Genomic DNA, 16,313 nt, shown 5'->3' with positions numbered 1-16,313 from the left:
CCCAAAATCCATCTGCTACATGTCCAAAACCGAACTCATCATTGACAAGACCCGTTTAGTAGAAAGGATATAAATAAGGAATGTCTAGAACTCTCAGAGCAGAATATAATGTAAATAAAAAGTGATAGCTTGCTTGTTGCTCATGGAACAATGCTTGGTACAAAGGAAGGGCTTGAGAAATGTTTGTGAGTGAAGGGGGATGGCACTCATAACATGTGTTCCTGCCCTAGGGGTGCTTTCAGCAGACATGTGGGAATGAGAACAGTTCACTCTGTGTTTTAGGTTTTAAGAACAGAAAAAGAAAAGCAGGATGTGTCCCATCGGGAGCACATTGAGGACCTGCTGGACAAACAGAGCCGGGAGCTGCAGGACCTGGGTGAGTCCCCAGGGAGAGGCCACACGTCGGGTGGGGGCAGAAGTCTGGGAGTCCCCCGGACCCAACAGAAGTCCCAGGTGACCTGGTTTTGTCTGTAAACAGGCTGCATTTATGCCCTAGATCTCACTGTGGCTTTTTACTCCTGTGCATTTGCTCATTCATTAAACACGTATTAAACACCTACTGCATGCCAACAGGAGATATGAGGAAGTGCAGGTCTGGAGCCTGCTAGGCTGCCTTGGGTCCCAGACTGACCACATTAGGTGCTCTAGGGAGTCACTGGACCTCACCGAGCCTCGGTTTACTCTTCTGTAAAACAGAGGTTTGGCATATTTAGGACATTTTTCTTGGCCGTGAACCCCCAAACATCCCTCCGCCCTTTCCTGGAAACCTTCTGCCTAGCTGACAACGTGGGGGAGTTTGGCGGCCACCTCATGGGGTACGGGCAGGAAGCTGGGCGGGCATCATGGAGGCACCTGCCCTGGCTGGTGCTGGAGGTGGGCGGGAGAACACCAAAGGCTCCTGGGCGGCCCTGAGTCCCACGCGAAATAACGGCCCTTGCTTCTCTCCAGAGTGTTGCAACAACCAAAAGTTGCTTCTAGAATATGAGAAGTATCAGGAATTGCAGCTCAAGTCCCAGAGGATGCAGGAGGAGTATGAAAAACAGCTTCGGGATAACGATGAGACCAAGAGCCAGGCCCTGGAAGAGCTGACTGAGTTTTATGAGGCCAAACTGCAGGAAAAAACCACCCTCCTGGAAGAGGTACTCACTGGAAGCTGAACTGTGCCTCCCTTTCACGGTGCATCCTGCAGGCCTGGCCTGTGACCAGCCCACGGAGCTGTGGGAAAGCTGGCTTCACCTCCTTTCCCTTCCAGTCCCTCCTTTCAGCATGTGTCCCTTGGGCCTCATGTTCTGCTCTTTACCATTTGTTTCCCTCCAGACCCAGGAGACCCAGGGGGCTGGGAGGTGCTTGGCTTTAGGGACTGAAATTCTTTGGACAGACTAAGTTCATATCTGCTGTCCTATCCTACTTGGACCTTCAAGCCTCAAGGACTGGAGAGACCTTTCTAGATGCAGCCGGCAGGGCCTAGAGAGGAACAAGGGCCTCGAACAACAGGGAAGGTGGTTGCCTGAAACCCTTTAGCAGCTCCTTGTGTCTTACAAGATGAAATCATTCCTTCACTGATTTTACAAACCTAGGTTGTATCTTACTGGTTTACCAGCTCGAGTGCTGGGTGACCGTGAAAAATAGAGACCGGGACCTGGTTTTCGGTTGTGTGGGGGAGGCAGGCACACAGACGGATCCCTGGAGGCGCATGCATGGGGGAACAGGGGGGGTGCAGACCTCCCTGATTGCTCAGGGAAGGCTCGCAGGAGCTAATGAGACCCAGGAGGAGTCCGAGCCAGAATGAGCAGGAGACATGGAAACGCGGGAGGGAAGGGCATGCAGGCAGAGCACAGTCGGAGAATGTTCAGGAAGGTTGGGTTGCCAAAATATCTAGTTTCCCGAGATGAAGAGAAAACTGAGAAGAGCCAGATGGCCGCCTTTCCTGCACGAAACGGCAGCAGATGGGGCACCGTAAGCGAGGGCACAGAGTCAGGAAGGGGTGGAATGAGTTTTGAAGGGAATGAGGAAGGAGGTGGCAGAGAAGAGGCCTGGCAGGTGCGTAGCTGAGCACGCAGCTGAGGTTTTAAACCTGAATCCTGGCTGTGTTCATCCTCCGCCCAGTGCTTTTCCTCAGCAGGACTGCGGGGGAGGCCGGCACAGAGCGGCTCTCCTGAGGGCTGCCACAGGCAAACCAGGGCTTCTGGGGAGCAGCCACCAGGGCCAGCCCAGACAGGGGCAGAAGACCAGACGCCTGGAAGACAGTGGAGGACTCCAGACAGGGCTGGGCCCACCTGGGGTCTAACACCGCAGTCACCTGTGCTGAGGGCAGGGCCTGTGTTTGCAGGCCTCGGAGGTGGAGGTGGGCCCAGGCCCGGGGTGGACCTGAGCGCGGGGGTGCCGAGGCAGAGGAGAGACAAAGGTCAGAGCACCCTGGACATTACAGGGTCACCCCCGCCAGTTGTGCCAGGAGGAGGACTGGGCCGCACCCCCACCCCCACGCCCCAAGTCTTCAGGGAGCCGGGAAGGGAGCAGGCCTTGGGCCCAGAGGAGCAGGAAGTAGAGAGCGGAGGTCTCCTCCCAGCAGGCTGGGCTCTGACAGCCCCACGGGGAATGTTCCCGCACAGCCTTGCCGGCCTTCCACCCCTGCCCTGGCCCTCTGCTGCCATCCAGCTCCCTCCCATCCAACCTCATGCAGTGGCCAAGTGTCCCACACAACCTCTGGGCCTCTGCTCTGGATGATTCCCCTTCACCTGGCCGCAGGTCCTCTCCCTTACAACCCCTCTCCCCGCCCACAGGGCTAAGCAGCCTTCCCAGTGTCCTCAGGGTCCCTGGACCCCTGCCTCGTCGGTGGCCTATAGGGTAGCATCCTGCCTTTACTTCCCTTCCCCTGGGGGAGCTTCTCAAGGGCAGGGTCACCCATCAGTGACTTTCAAACCCTGCAAGGGGTGGGGGGGCGTGTCCTAGATGCTCCAGAAATGTTTGTCGACCTCCAGTCAACTGATCTAAGCTTTACCTTTCAGGGGGGCTTGGGGGATGGGGGTGCGGGAGAGGAATCTGCCCCAAGAGGAGAGAGGCTAGAGGAAGGCCAGCACCCTCACAGTGATTACCTCCCCATTTCTTCCTTTGAGTCAAAAGATTTCAACTCAGAACTTCCCTAGGAAGTTTCCACCTGGCAGGCCCCCTCACCAACCTGGCTGGCCTACTTTCCTTTCCAGGGACATCTCCCAGAGCTAGAGCCGTGGCTGGCGGGCAACTCTGGGCTGCAAACAGAGCACACCATGCCAAGGCTTCTGTCTAGCAAGGGTCTGGTGACACATGGCGGGGAAGAGAGAAGCCTTTCTCGGGAGCCCAGTATTAAAACCATGTTGTCTCTCTGAGCCCCTGACACTCACCCCAGGGATGGGTACATGCAGCTTATGAGAATGCCAGGGTCAGGACAAGGGGGACACAGTGGACTCTGACCGCCTGAGGGCTGTAAGCAGAGGAATCACACCCGAGTCAACTCTCAGCCTCCCCCAAGCTGAGTTCATGCCTTTTTTTTTTTAAGATTTTATTTATTTATTCATGAGAGACACACACAGAAAGGCAGAGACACAGGCAGAGGGAGAAACAGGCTCCATGCAGGGAGCCCGATGTGGGACTCGATCCCAGGACCCCAGGATCAGGCCCTGGGCTGAAGGCAGACACCCAACCGCTGAGCCACCCAGGGATCCCAGGCCGAGTTCCTTTTTCCTGCGTCCCAGCTCCAGGCTCTGACTCATTCTGTACCAGCTGCTATGCAGATTGTTCTTGGTGAGCAGAGAGATGTGGCCCTGCCATCAAGGAGCTTCCATGCCCATGAGGGAGCCTGTCAAACAGGCAATTAGAGTATGATGCAAAGTGTTGGGGGACATGCAGGGCATTGGGTTAAGGAGCAGGAGATCAGAGTTAAAGACTCTCTTTCACTCAGGTAGTGGCCAAGTACCTACTGTGTGCCCCTGCAGGGTGTACTCTGGGACCCTGGGAGTGGGCAGAATAGACTAGGTTTCTACCTTCTAGGAACTTCTGTCTATTGGGAAAGACGACCAAGTAGTTCCACAGATACAAAATTACAACCGTCAGCAGTTCAGTGACAGAAAGACAAAGGAAGCATGGGTGTCAGTGTGAGGAAACCAGAGGTGGAGAGGGTCAGGGGTGTCGGGAAGGTGGTCACTGAGGTGCTGGAGGCCGCAGCCCCATCTGGTAGGGAGAGAAGGGAAGACAGAGGACAGACGGGAGGACAGTGGGAGGTAAGGGGACGCAGGGCCCTGGTTCCCATGTGTGCAGTGACCCCCGGCTCCCCGTTTCAGGCCCAGGAAGACGTCAGGCAGCAGCTGCGGGAGTTTGAGGAGACCAAGAAGCAGATTGAAAATGACGAGGACCAAGAAATCCAAGATATCAAAACCAAGTACAAGAAAAAGCTGCGGGATGAAAAGGAATCGAACCTGCGGCTCAAAGGAGAAACTGGCATCATGAGGAAGAAGGTATGATGGGCCCGGGCTTCCGCCAGAGCTGAATTGCTGCGAGTAGCTCTGTTCCCCCTGCCCCCCAGGCACCCTGCCCTCCCCTCCTCGGGGCTCTCCCTGCTGCATCCTTTTCACAGTGATGGTGATGTTTGCCAGGACACTGGTGGACACCCCCGGCTCTCATGGCTGGGCAAGTAGGATTTAGTCGGTTTTCAGAGTTCAACCTCTGGTAGAGATGGAGATGAGGCTCTCGAGTGGGTGGGAGGCCTGGCGGTGTAGGAAGCTTGGTTTATGAGGCGGATACATATTTGTAGTCACTGGCGGTGGGGTGAACAGAGATTCAGGTCACAGATCCTTGCAGAATTGGGTTTCCCCAACATGTTTAGCCTCAGAGAAGCCAACTTCAAGGCAAAGTCACGTGCCTTCCCGCTAGAAGTCCCACCACCTGTCAATCCAGGGAACAGTGTCATCTTCCCTTCTCAGACTTGGGCAAGGTGGCTCATCCATTACAGTATCGGTGACCTTGGTAGGGCACAGATCCCCACCTTTCAAGGTCGGTGGAGTCATGGAAAAGTCTGGGTCCACCTGGGGCACTGGTCTCCAGAGCTTCTTGACCCGGACAGTCCATCCTTGCAGAGGGGACATGGGCTGGATCTTACCAGATAGAATGCTACGTCACTCACGTGGCCTGGGAAATGCCTGACCTGTCCCAAATCTCCAAAAAGTCACTCCTAGAAGCCCAGAAATATTGAGTGCTGGATGTGTTTGCAGCTCATGAGGGTGGGGAGTCGGGGTCACAGGTTGGTGACGGGGAGGCGGAGACTCTGGTGGTCTCTGTAATCTTGTATCCACAGTTCAGCAGCCTGCAGAAGGAGATCGAAGAGCGAACCAATGACATCGAGAGCCTGAAGGGGGAGCAGGTGAAGCTGCAAGGGGTCATTAAGTCCCTGGAGAAGGACATCCTGGGCCTCAAGCGGGAAATCCAGGAAAGAGACGAGACCATTCAAGATAAGGTGAAGGCTCATCTCCCTCAGCCACTCCTAGGCGGACCCAGGGGAGGAGGACAAAGTTCAGGAGAGGGTCCCCGGATGCTTGGAACACATTCATTGAACCTGATGGGGGCTGAGTGGTCTGTGAAGTACCTGCTGTGCGCTTGGCACTGGGCCGCTAGCGGTAAACACACCACACTCAGTTCTCTCAGCCACCCCAGCAGCCACAAGGGGACCCAGCTGTGGAGCTCAGGAGATGGCATTCCAGGCAGTTTGGGATCTTGCCCAAGGTCATGTCGTCAAGGGGTGACAGACTTGGGGCAAGAGCATGAGTCATCTGACTACAGGGCCCCTGCTCTTCGGTGCTCCAAGCATCCTCGGGAGACCATGCCCATGGGCCGGGGACAGCTCACCTGCCCCATTGCACACTCCTTGTGGTTGGCCTACAACTGCTAGGCCAGCCACAGGAAGCTGGTGTCCCTTTTCAGGATGCCTTTCTTACAAAATACTTAGAAGACCAACATCACATTTTGTGTGGCCTATCAAAATTTTGTATCCTCCTTCCAAGCAAATCCAGGCCGTGTGCCCTTTGGCCCATCCCCTCACCATTCCTGGGTCAGGCAGGCAGTGTTCTCCTGAGATCGTGGCCTTCAGCACCGGTTAATTGGGTTCCAGCACAGGCTTTGCCATTTACTGACCACAGGACCTTGCGTAACTTCTCTAAGTCTCATGTTCTCGCCTGTGAGGTGGGATCTGCTAAAGGGACACGTGATGGTGCCTGCGTGAAACTTCTGTATGTGCGTGTTCGTGCTTGTGTCTGGCCATTGGTGTAGGGAGGGTCCAAAGCTCTCTTCAGATTCTCGAAGGGCGGTTGACAAGAAAGAGGGTAAGTCGTCCTGATCTAAAATTGCAACAGTCTCAGCCCAACGGCCTTCCTTCCCACTTCCTGCACTGGCTCCCCGCCACCGGGCTCTGTAATCGTGTCATCCTTCCACTTAAAATTCTCCCGTAGCTCTCCGTTGCCTGTGGCAAGGCAACAAAGTTTTTTCCGTAAAGGGCTAATAGTAAATATTTTGTCTGTCACACTACTGAGCTCTGCCCCTATGTTGTAAAACCAGCCGTAGACCATACACGAATGAGGGGGCTTGGCCATGTTCCAACAAGACTTTATTGGAAACAGGTCAGATTTGACCCAAGGGCCAGAGTTGGCCAACTCTAACCTCCTTTAACCCCAGCACGCAGACCCCTGGCCTCCTCCCCCTCCTATTCTTCAGCCCGATTTCTCACTTCCCCGTGAACCACCGCTTTACACACCCACTAGTTGTTCTTGGCACCCACGGTATATGCTGTGCCTCCCGGGCTGTCCTCCTTTACAACACCTGTAGCAGGGTAGGGCTACACTCATTGACACATGTGCTTTCCCAGCTAGAACTTTCTCCATTAGGGCAGGGACTGTGTCCTACTTCTATCTGGAATCTCAGACCTTAGCAAAAAGTCTTCCTTCAAGAAATGTTTGATGGACAGATAGATCTACATCCCAGTTACAATCGATTTGTAACAAATTCTCCCAAAATGTAGTGGTGCAGAACAGTAATTGTTTTATTATGCTCTCAGATTCCGTGGGTCTGGCATTTGGACCAGGACAAGATGGCACGTATTCGTCCCCATGGCAGGGACCTTGCTGGGCCTCGAGCAGGGGTGACTGAAATAGTGGGGGAGTGGGGCTAGAAGATAGTATCCAAGGTGGCTTCATCATGCTCATGTCCAGTCCCTTGGCCGGGGGCAGGGGTTGGGAGGCTGGGCTCAACTGAGACTGTCCACCAGAGACCAGCGTGCTCCTTAGCCTGAAGGTCTCACCAGAGAGGGCTTCTTGCCGAGCAGATGGCCTCCCTCAGAGCACAAGTCCCAAGAGAACCAGGTGGAAGCTGCTTGGCCTCTTCTGAGCTAGCCTGGGAAGCCCCCCAGCATCACTCAAGCTGCATTCTTTGGGTTACAAGCCAACCATAAGTCCAGCCGGATGCAAGAGAAGGTTAATTAGATCTTGGCTCCTGGTGGAGAAGCGTACAGTCACATTGTAGAAGAGTGTCTGGGATGAGAGATGCTGTCGAGGCCAGCTTTGGAAAAAACAGGCATTGACAACCTGTATTTGAGTGAGTGAGTGGATGAACAAGGTCCTGGCACAGAAGCCAAGGAGTCCACGCCGCAGCCCAGTGCGGGAGCCGGCCTCTGTAACCCCACCGGCCGGACAGCCGGCTGTGGCGGCTCAGCCAGCTCTCAGGATTTATGTCCTTTGCCTGCAGGGGATTCCATAGACCATGGCCTCCTGCTAGCTCTCACTTCTCTCTCATCTCGCCCACAGGAGAAGCGCATCTATGATCTGAAAAAGAAAAACCAAGAACTAGAGAAATTCAAGTTTGTGCTTGACTACAAAATAAAGGAGCTAAAGAAGCAAATAGAACCGCGGGAGAATGAGATCAAGGTGATGAAGGAGCAGATTCAGGAGGTGAGAGCCATCTGCGACAACGCTCTGGCCTCTTGGACCCAGGTCTCCTCCCCACTATTCCTGACTGGCCTGGGGGCAAGGAGAGAAGGCTCTCCTCCCAGGCCCGCCTGCTCCCAAGGTGTGTGGGCCTCCACTCTGCGGAGGAAGGGCCTCCACTCTGCGGAGGAAGCCACAGCAGAGGCCCAGCAGGAGCGCAATGCTTTAAGATTTGGCTTGGGTGGGCCTGGACCCTGCCCGCAGCTTAGGGCCGGCGCCCTGGGTTCTCCGCGGGAGGCCAGCAGGGGGCAGCGTGTCCTCGGCCACCAGATCTGTGCGCCGGGGAGCGCCACCCCTCCCGTTGCACCTTTTTTTCTGTCTGGGAATGTTGGTGGGGGCGGATGCGGAGCTGCAGTGCTTGGACCTAATTTGAGGAGGAATGGGAAGTCGTGAAGGCTCTTGAGCAGGAGAGCGACAGCGTTAAGTGTGTGTTCTGGGAAGCAGACAGGCTGGAGGGAGAGAGGAGAGATTAAAAGCAAGATCAACAGGACGAGGGCTCCTGAGAGTCCCGAGGGATACAAGGGTCCCCTTCCGGCCCCTCTGGCCCAGGTACAGTGCATCTCCGTAAGCACATGGCAGCTGACCATGGGCTCCACGGTGGATGGAAAACCGAATTCCTGGGGCACCTGCGTGGCTCAGTCGGTTAAGCCCCTGGCTCTTCATTTTGGCTCAGGTCAGGATCTCAGGGTTGGGCTCTGTGCTCAGCCAGAAGTCTGCTCAAGGATTCTCTCCTTCTCTCCCTTCCCCCCATTCTTTGTCCGTCTCCCACTCCCCACTTGTGTGCCCCCAACTCTCTCAAATAAATAAATAAATCTTTTTTATTTTTTATTTTTATTTTTTTTATTTTTTATAATAAATTTATTTTTTATTGGTGTTCAATTTGCCAACATACAGAATAACACCCAGAGCTCATCCCGTCAAGTGCCCCCCTCAGTGCCTGTCACCCACTCACCCCCACCCCCCACCCTCCTCCCCTTCCACCACCCCTAGTTCGTTTCCCAGAGTTAGGAGTCTTTATGTTCTGTCTCCCTTTCTGATATTTCCCACACATTTCTTCTCCCTTCCCTTATATTCCCTTTCACTATTAGAAATGACAAATACCCACCATTTGCCTCAACGTGGATGGAACTGGAGGGTATTATGCTGAGTGAAGTAAGTCAATCAGAGAAGGACAAACATTGTATGTTCTCATTCATTTGGGGAATATAAATAAATAAATCTTTTTAAAACACCTGAATTCCTGACTCCCCCTTCCTCCCGCTTCCTGTTTCTCAGTAAATGGTTCACAACCCAGGCACTTAAGGTGTAAGTGTAGAGCCTTCTGGACTCTCCCCTTCCCCTGACTGCCCTATCCCATCTGATGGACATCCCAGAGACATCTCAAATCCAGCCCTCCATCCTCTCCACTGCCTCTGTCATCTACCGTCTGGACTTGACTCCACCTTCCAGCCTGGTCTCCACATACAGGCCGCAGCAAACCCCTACTGGAGTCCCGTCCTGCCTGGAATAAAATCCACAGTCCCTACTGGGGCCCTGCGTGATCCCGGTGCTACCCCTTAGCAGCCTGGTCTGCAGGCCCCCTCCCCGGCGCCAGCCCAAAGGCCTTCCCACAGTTAGGCTCCCCACCCGTGTCCATGTTCGCTGATCGTGCTGAGCAAGGACACAAGTAACGTGTGTCCGAGCATCCACGGCCTCCGTAGAATGGGATACCCAGGAGCTATGGTGGAGAAAAGCCTAGCCTTTCCTCTCTAGGGGACCCAGGGAGGAAGTCGGGTGGCAGGATCAGTCCAGGGCTAGAGCGCGTCCAGAGGGAGTGTGACTTTCTCCCTGGCCTCTGGGAAAAGGTAGGGTGTCCCCAGCTGACCACAGAGCTGCCTCCTCTGGGCTCCCTGCCATTCGTGAGTGACTTCAGTGACCAGATGTGGCTGTCCAAAAAGGAGCCCCACTCGTTGGGAAGTCAGTGTGCTGCAGGACCCTGAGATCACTGTCCCATTTCCCCTCCTTGTCTGTCAGGGAGATTTACATGCAGGTCACTTACTTTCCACCCCAACACACCTGAAGGATTGCTCCCTTCTCCCATCAGTAACTGGACCAGCCATGGCACTGCTCCTCAGCGGGGATAGGCCTGCACCCCAACAGTGATTCAAACAGGGCTCCTCCTACCCCGACCCCCTGATGCCCGGTGCTGCCAGGGCTGATATCTGGGCCAGATTCCTTCCCAGGGGCCTCTGGGGGTCAGAGGCCCATTTTCCCCACCCACCGCCAATCTCCTGTGAAGTTCCTTTTCCTCCAAGAAGGGAGCTGCAAGCCCGCGGGCTTGTCCGTGGAGCTGAGACCTCCATGAAGGACAGTCTCGTACTCCCTGGAACCAGGTGCCTCCCTGCATGTTTACTTCTCCAGCTGCTCCTTGAGGAGACAGGACTCCTCCCCAGGGAGACAGTGTCCGGAACCTTGTCATTTTTCTTCACACTTTACTCCTCTAGTGCGAGGTTTCTAAACCTCAGCATTATAACATTTTAGGGTGGGTAATTCTGTGTTATGGGGAGCTGCCCCATGCACTGTAGGATATTGAGCAACATCCCTGGTCTCTCACCCATTAGATGCCGGTGGCAATCCTCCCCTTCCCCCAGATGTGACAACCAAAAATGTCTCCACTTGTTGCCAAATGTCCCCTAAGGGGTAAAATGCCTCTTTCCTGTCCCATCCCTTCCCCCCTAGCCCCCCCATTGAGAGTCACTGAGTGTAAGGAGTAACACATGGAAGAGTAGATGGGATTTCCTCACCAGGAAGAGGATGCTTATTCTTGCATGCTGGCTAGTATCCTAGCTGTCCAGCCGGCTATTCAAATTCAGCATATTTCACAATTTTTCTCTGAAATAGGTTATTTTTGTTAGCATATTTTGACACTTTGCCTGTACGCCTTTCTAACCTTATCTGCCATTTCTGGCTTCAAGACTGCAGGGAAAGAGGTACAGGCAGCTGTAGGCACTCAGACATGATCTTGGAGGAGCGCCTTTCTCTCTTCCAGCCACTGTTCCCTTGGTCTGGGCACCCTCGTGCCACCTCCTGCCTCCAGTGTTGCTCTCTCTGGTAGGACCTCTACACCAGGCCTTAGGTAGCACCTGCTAGGGACTCCCTGAGCTTTCAGGATAAAGGCCAAGCCTCTGATCCATGTAAATGTCAGGCCAGGATGGAGGCCAAACTTCTCCCCGTTCGAGCCTCTGCCCCTGGGTCCTGCTGACCCAGCTCAGCCGGCCTCTCCGGCCCCAGTCCCCCTCCCTCACATGCACCCGTCCTGCAGCCCCTGGACCACCTGTAGCCCACGGAGATGCACTGGGCAGCCCACGCCTCTGGTCATCTCTGTGCATGGCCTGTTCTCTCTGCCTGGGGTTCTCCTTCTTGACTTTGTCCTCCAATGCCTATTGGTCTGGCAAAACCTGACTGAGCATCCCTTTTCTGGATCTCACTTCTGGATCCTCCATGCATGCAGGAGGCCCTTTCTACCTGGACCTGCCCTCTTATTCCTCTAGACTTGTGGCCTCCTGAAGACAGAAACCACCTGTTCATCAGTTCTGTATCCCCGTGCCTATGATGGCTGGCCCACACTCTGCAGGGGACACAATCTTTCTTTAGCTGTGCACATCCCCCCACAAGGTAGCCTCCACGAGGTGGATCAACATAGCTCCACCAGCATTGCGTATTTATCTTTTCACTCCTCTTCCAGAAGGCAGGTTGCTTCAAGCACTCCTCTCCTTCCTCCTTGTGGCTCCCCTTTGCCTTAAACATTTGCCGTGTGCTCCTCTATTCAGACGAATATCTACTGAGTGCTGCCTTCCTGTCAGACATTGGGTCGAAGGGCTATTCCATCTCTACAGAATGCTTCCAATGATTATAACATTCTACAAGCTGCCCCTTCATGTCCAGAACATGGGTGTGGCTCACTAGGGGTCCTGGTATCCCAGAAGATGGTCAGGAGCTTTGAAATCTGACCAAAGGGCCTGGGATAGACTAGAGGAGCTACTCCATCCAACCATGAAAAAAACCTAGTGAACTGTCTCATTCCCCCCCCCCCAAAAAAAGTAGCAAATCTCTCTATCAACAGGAATACTAGTGTCCACCAGATTTGGTGCATCAACCAAACATCATCCCTTTGCTTTTGATAGAAATCAGATCAACTGAGAGCTCACATACGTCTGGTCTCATCCTAATCAGAAGCTCCCATTGTCATTCACAGTGTCTCTGGTTAATACAAATAACAAATCTTTCCGAAGCTCATTAGTGATCTTTTCCTTTTCTTTGAGGATGAGACATTCTCCTCAGTTGTACTTTTGAAGACCTTTTCCACAGAATGATTGAGGTGGAGTTTCCTTAGACTGGGAACACCTACCTGCTGGTCCCTTACAACTTTTTGCTTTGGGATCGACTCTGATGGCCTGTGGCCCCAAAGGGTCATGATCCACTCACATGATTTCACAAAGTAGGAAAGGAAGGTGCTTCTCTGTAGAACCCTGCCTCAGGCTACAGGCTACAGGTTCCAGTACTTGAGAGTAACCAAGTAATAAAGATTCAAGAAAAGAAGGTAATTAGCGTGGCTGAAGGAACAGGGAAACTAAGGGAAAAATTCAGAGCCTGCTTATAGAAATACATGGTCTGGCTTAATATATCTACCAAAGGGTAGAGGCTTTGGGAATAGCAAGGAGTTAAGAAGAAAGGTTTCAGGGGTGCTGACTGAGTGGCTCAGTCGGCTGGGTGTCTGACTCTTGATTTCAGCTCCAGTCATGATAGGGTCGTGAGATCAAGCCCCACATCAGAATCCACAGTGTGGAGCCTGCTTGAGATTCTCTTCCTCTCCCTCTGCCCCTCCCCTGCCCACTCTCCTGTGTGTGCACTGGCTCTCTCTCTCTCTCTTTCAAAAAGGAGAAAGAAGAAAGGTTTCATTGCAGAGGACATAGGTAGGAGCTAGAAAAGAAAAGCCTTGGTAGCCAGCGAAACCTTCCCACTGAAAGGCTTCATTCTCAAATATAATTTGCATTCCCTTACTTTCTTATTCTTGACTTTTCCCCCCTTGATCTCTGTAGATGGAAGCAGAACTGGAACATTTCCATAAGCAGAACACACAGCTGGAGCTGAACATCACGGAATTGTGGCAGAAACTAAGAGCCACCGATCAGGAGATGCACAGAGAGAGACAGAAGGTACGAGGATTTCAGAGTCTGGTAGATCTTGGATTTAGGATCTGGCACCTGTCTGCAGCGGGCAGCTGGCTTCCAAGAGAAGGCGCCAGCCCATTGCTAAGATACATTCCCATTTTAACTCACTCTCCACTTGCTCACAGCCCTGCCTGGTTTCGTGCCCATGCAAATGTACATGACTGCATCCATCTGAGACTATTAGGACTTTGGGTAAAGTGCTCAAGGGGATGGGAAGCCAGTTCCATAAAGCTGCTTGCAGCATTAGCTTGTTGAGCCTGAGAAGGATAATGCTCAGAGAGGCCATTTGTAGGCAGTGGCAAAAGGTTTTGACTATCAGAAACAAAACAAAACAAAACAAAAACATGCTGAAACAAGGAGAGCCTCAGAAATTGTTTATTCCAGTCTCTTTAGGTAATAAATAAGGTAAGTAAGGCCAGAGAGATTAGAAATCTTAAGAATGTCATCCAGCACCCATAGCTACGTAGTATACTCAGAGCCAGCACTGAGAACTAGGTCCTTTGGTTCTGGGCCGGCACCTGGCTGCACCCCCACCCCTAGCACAGGGCCCCCCATGTTGGTTGAGTGATTTTTTTCCATCCCCCACATCGAGCATCGACAATGTACTAGGTCTTAGGGCAGCTGCAGAGCTACCCACGTGAACTGACACAGACCTTGCCCTTCACAGACTGAACAGTGGTGGCTGTCCACAACAGGCTAGGTGGTTTGTGGTATGGACACACCAATCATAATGCAAGATGAGGGGTTATGATATATGAACAGAGGGTTATGGGAGCAAAGAGAAAGGAGGGGCCCTCCAGGTCGGGGGTACAGGAGAATGGGTATCAGAAAGCAGGATGAAGAGTAAGTCTCTGGCCCAGGTGTACAACTGAAACCAGTCAGCCCAATTTGATCAGGTTTTCACTCCCCACTCACAGCAGACCCTCCTGAGGGTCAGGAAGGATAAACCCCGGTGAGCTCAGAAGGGGGATGGGGAAGCACTGGCCCAGGGGCCTGCAGGAGAGAAGCTATCCTATCCATCTAGGCTCAGAAAGGAATAGGGTGACCACTCGCGCTTCCTTTCATCTTTCAAGGCCTGTGGTCCTGAAAAGAATCCAGAACCGATGAAGGAAACTTCTGTGTGACCTTTTTTTTTTTTTTTAATAATAAATTTATTTTTATTGGTGTTCAATTTGCCAACGTACAGAATAACACCCAATGCTCATCCCGTCAAGTACCCCCCTCAGTGCCCGTCACCCAGTCACCCCCACCCCCCACCCTCCTCCCCTTCCACCACCCCTAGGTCGTTTCCTAGAGTTAGTCTTCCATGTTCTGTCTCCCTCTGTGATATTTCCTACCCATTTCTACTCCCTTCCCCTCTATTCCCTTTCACTATCGTTTATATCCCCCAAATGAATGAGACCATATAATGTTTGTCCTTCTCCGATTGATTTATTTCACTCAGCATAATACCCTCCAGTTCCATCCACGTTGAAGCAAAGGTGGGTATTTGTCCTTTCTAATGGCTGAGGAATATTCCATTGTATACATAAACCACATCTTCTTTATCCATTCATCTTTCGATGGACACCGAGGCTCCTTCCACAGTTTGGCTATTGTGGACATTGCTGCTAGAAACATCGGGGTGCAGGTGTCCCGGCGTTTCATTGCATCTGAATCTTTGGGGTAAATCCCCAACAGTGCAATTGCTGGGTCGTAGGGCAGGTCTATTTTTAACTCTTTGAGGAACCTCCACACAGTTTTCCAGAGTGGCTGCACCATTTCACATTCTCTGTGTGGCCTTTTAAAGATGAAGCTCTGTGGGCAGGTGCACAGGGTTTTGGGTACCTGTCTCTGGCTCTCGGCTATGTGCCCAGCCAGATCTCTGTGTCCACTGTGGGCCCCGGCAGCCAACCCCAAGGCCCAGGGGAGGCGTCTCTCATCTTACTGCTGCCATCTGCCTCGGCCTGCACCCCCTCCACCCCTCCCAGAGCCCCTGCAGTGCCAGGAGCAAATGCCTGTGGTTGCAGGAGCGGGACTTGGAGGCGCTGGTCAAACGGTTCAAGACAGACCTTCACAACTGCGTGGCGTACATCCAGGAGCCCCGGCTCCTGAAGGAGAAGGTCCGAGCTCTGTTTGAGAAGTACGTGCAGCGGGCAGACATGGTGAGCTCTGCTTCCCTTGCTCACCTTCTCTCCCGGGGGTCCCCCTGCCCCCCGAGTCCCTCGCTGAGAAGCCCTCCGCCCTCAGGTGGAGATCGCAGGGCTGAACACCGACCTGCAGCAGGAGTACGCCCGTCAGCGGGAGCACCTGGAGAGAAACCTGGCCACTCTCAAGAAGAAGGTGGTCAAGGAGAGTGAGCTGCACCGCACTGATTACGTCCGCATCATGCAGGTGCCCGCACCCCTCGCGTGTCCCGCTCGTCTGGGGACCGCTGCCTTTCTCTACAGCCCTCTCTCTTTGCCTCCCCTCCTCTGGCTTCCCAGAGCTCCACCTGGCAGGGGCCGTGACCAAGAGCCTTTCCACGCTTTTCTAGATGTTTCCTTCCCCACCCCTGTCCTGCCAATGCCCATTCATTTCCACCCCGACCCCGACTTCACAGGCACCGTTTCTTCCCCCCGCCCATCTCTATCCAAGGCCTCCCCATCTCCTTGCCCCCTCTGGCCCTCCATCCACGTGATGTTATCTCTCCTGAGTCACGCTCTCCTCTTTTTCCTTGGTTTCCAACTGTGATTTCACCTTACTTTTTTTTTTTTTTTTTTTTTTTAATGATAGTCATCACAGAGAGAGAAAGGCAGAGACACAGGCAGAGGGAGAAGCAGGCTCCATGCAGGAAGCCTGATGTGGGATTCGATCCTGGGTCTCCAGGATCGCACCCCGGGCCAAAGGCAGGCGCCAAACTGCTGCGCCACCCAGGGATCCCCTCACCTTACTTTGTTTTGCTGTTTTTTATTCTGCTCCGTGAATCACACGATCCCCAATGGCCCAGCTCCCTCCAACCACACCTGGCTCCACCCGCCTCATCTGCCTTTTCTGGTGCCTCAGGTGCCTTCCCTTATCTCTTGGGTCCAGGGCCAACCACACCCACAACCGTGTTGGCCTCACTCGTGTTTGATGAACTGCCCAC

The 16,313-nt window shown here is 53.4% G+C and overlaps 1 protein-coding gene across 4 annotated transcripts in view; it reads left to right on the top strand.

Moving 5' to 3' along the window:
• Positions 1-16,313, top strand: part of CFAP57 (cilia and flagella associated protein 57) — a 73,527-nt gene that overhangs the window by 40,501 nt on the left and 16,713 nt on the right. For 3 of the 4 annotated variants that reach the window (XM_077845386.1, XM_077845385.1, XM_077845387.1), the window contains 8 exons: positions 283-376; positions 949-1,139; positions 4,314-4,487; positions 5,324-5,482; positions 7,818-7,961; positions 13,076-13,192; positions 15,217-15,351; positions 15,437-15,580. In XM_077845386.1, coding sequence (XP_077701512.1) covers positions 283-376; positions 949-1,139; positions 4,314-4,487; positions 5,324-5,482; positions 7,818-7,961; positions 13,076-13,192; positions 15,217-15,351; positions 15,437-15,580 — 1,158 coding nt within the window. Of the gene's footprint in view, positions 1-282; positions 377-948; positions 1,140-4,313; positions 4,488-5,323; positions 5,483-7,817; positions 7,962-13,075; positions 13,193-15,216; positions 15,352-15,436; positions 15,581-16,313 lie in introns of those variants that run through there. The other variant, XR_013350472.1, reaches the window with a different exon arrangement.

The sequence above is a fragment of the Canis aureus genome, chromosome 13, assembly GCF_053574225.1.
Source record: "Canis aureus isolate CA01 chromosome 13, VMU_Caureus_v.1.0, whole genome shotgun sequence".
Lineage (NCBI taxonomy): Eukaryota > Metazoa > Chordata > Mammalia > Carnivora > Canidae > Canis > Canis aureus.
The sequence above is the reverse complement of the archived record's forward strand: the minus strand, read 5'-3'. Positions and strand labels throughout refer to the sequence as shown.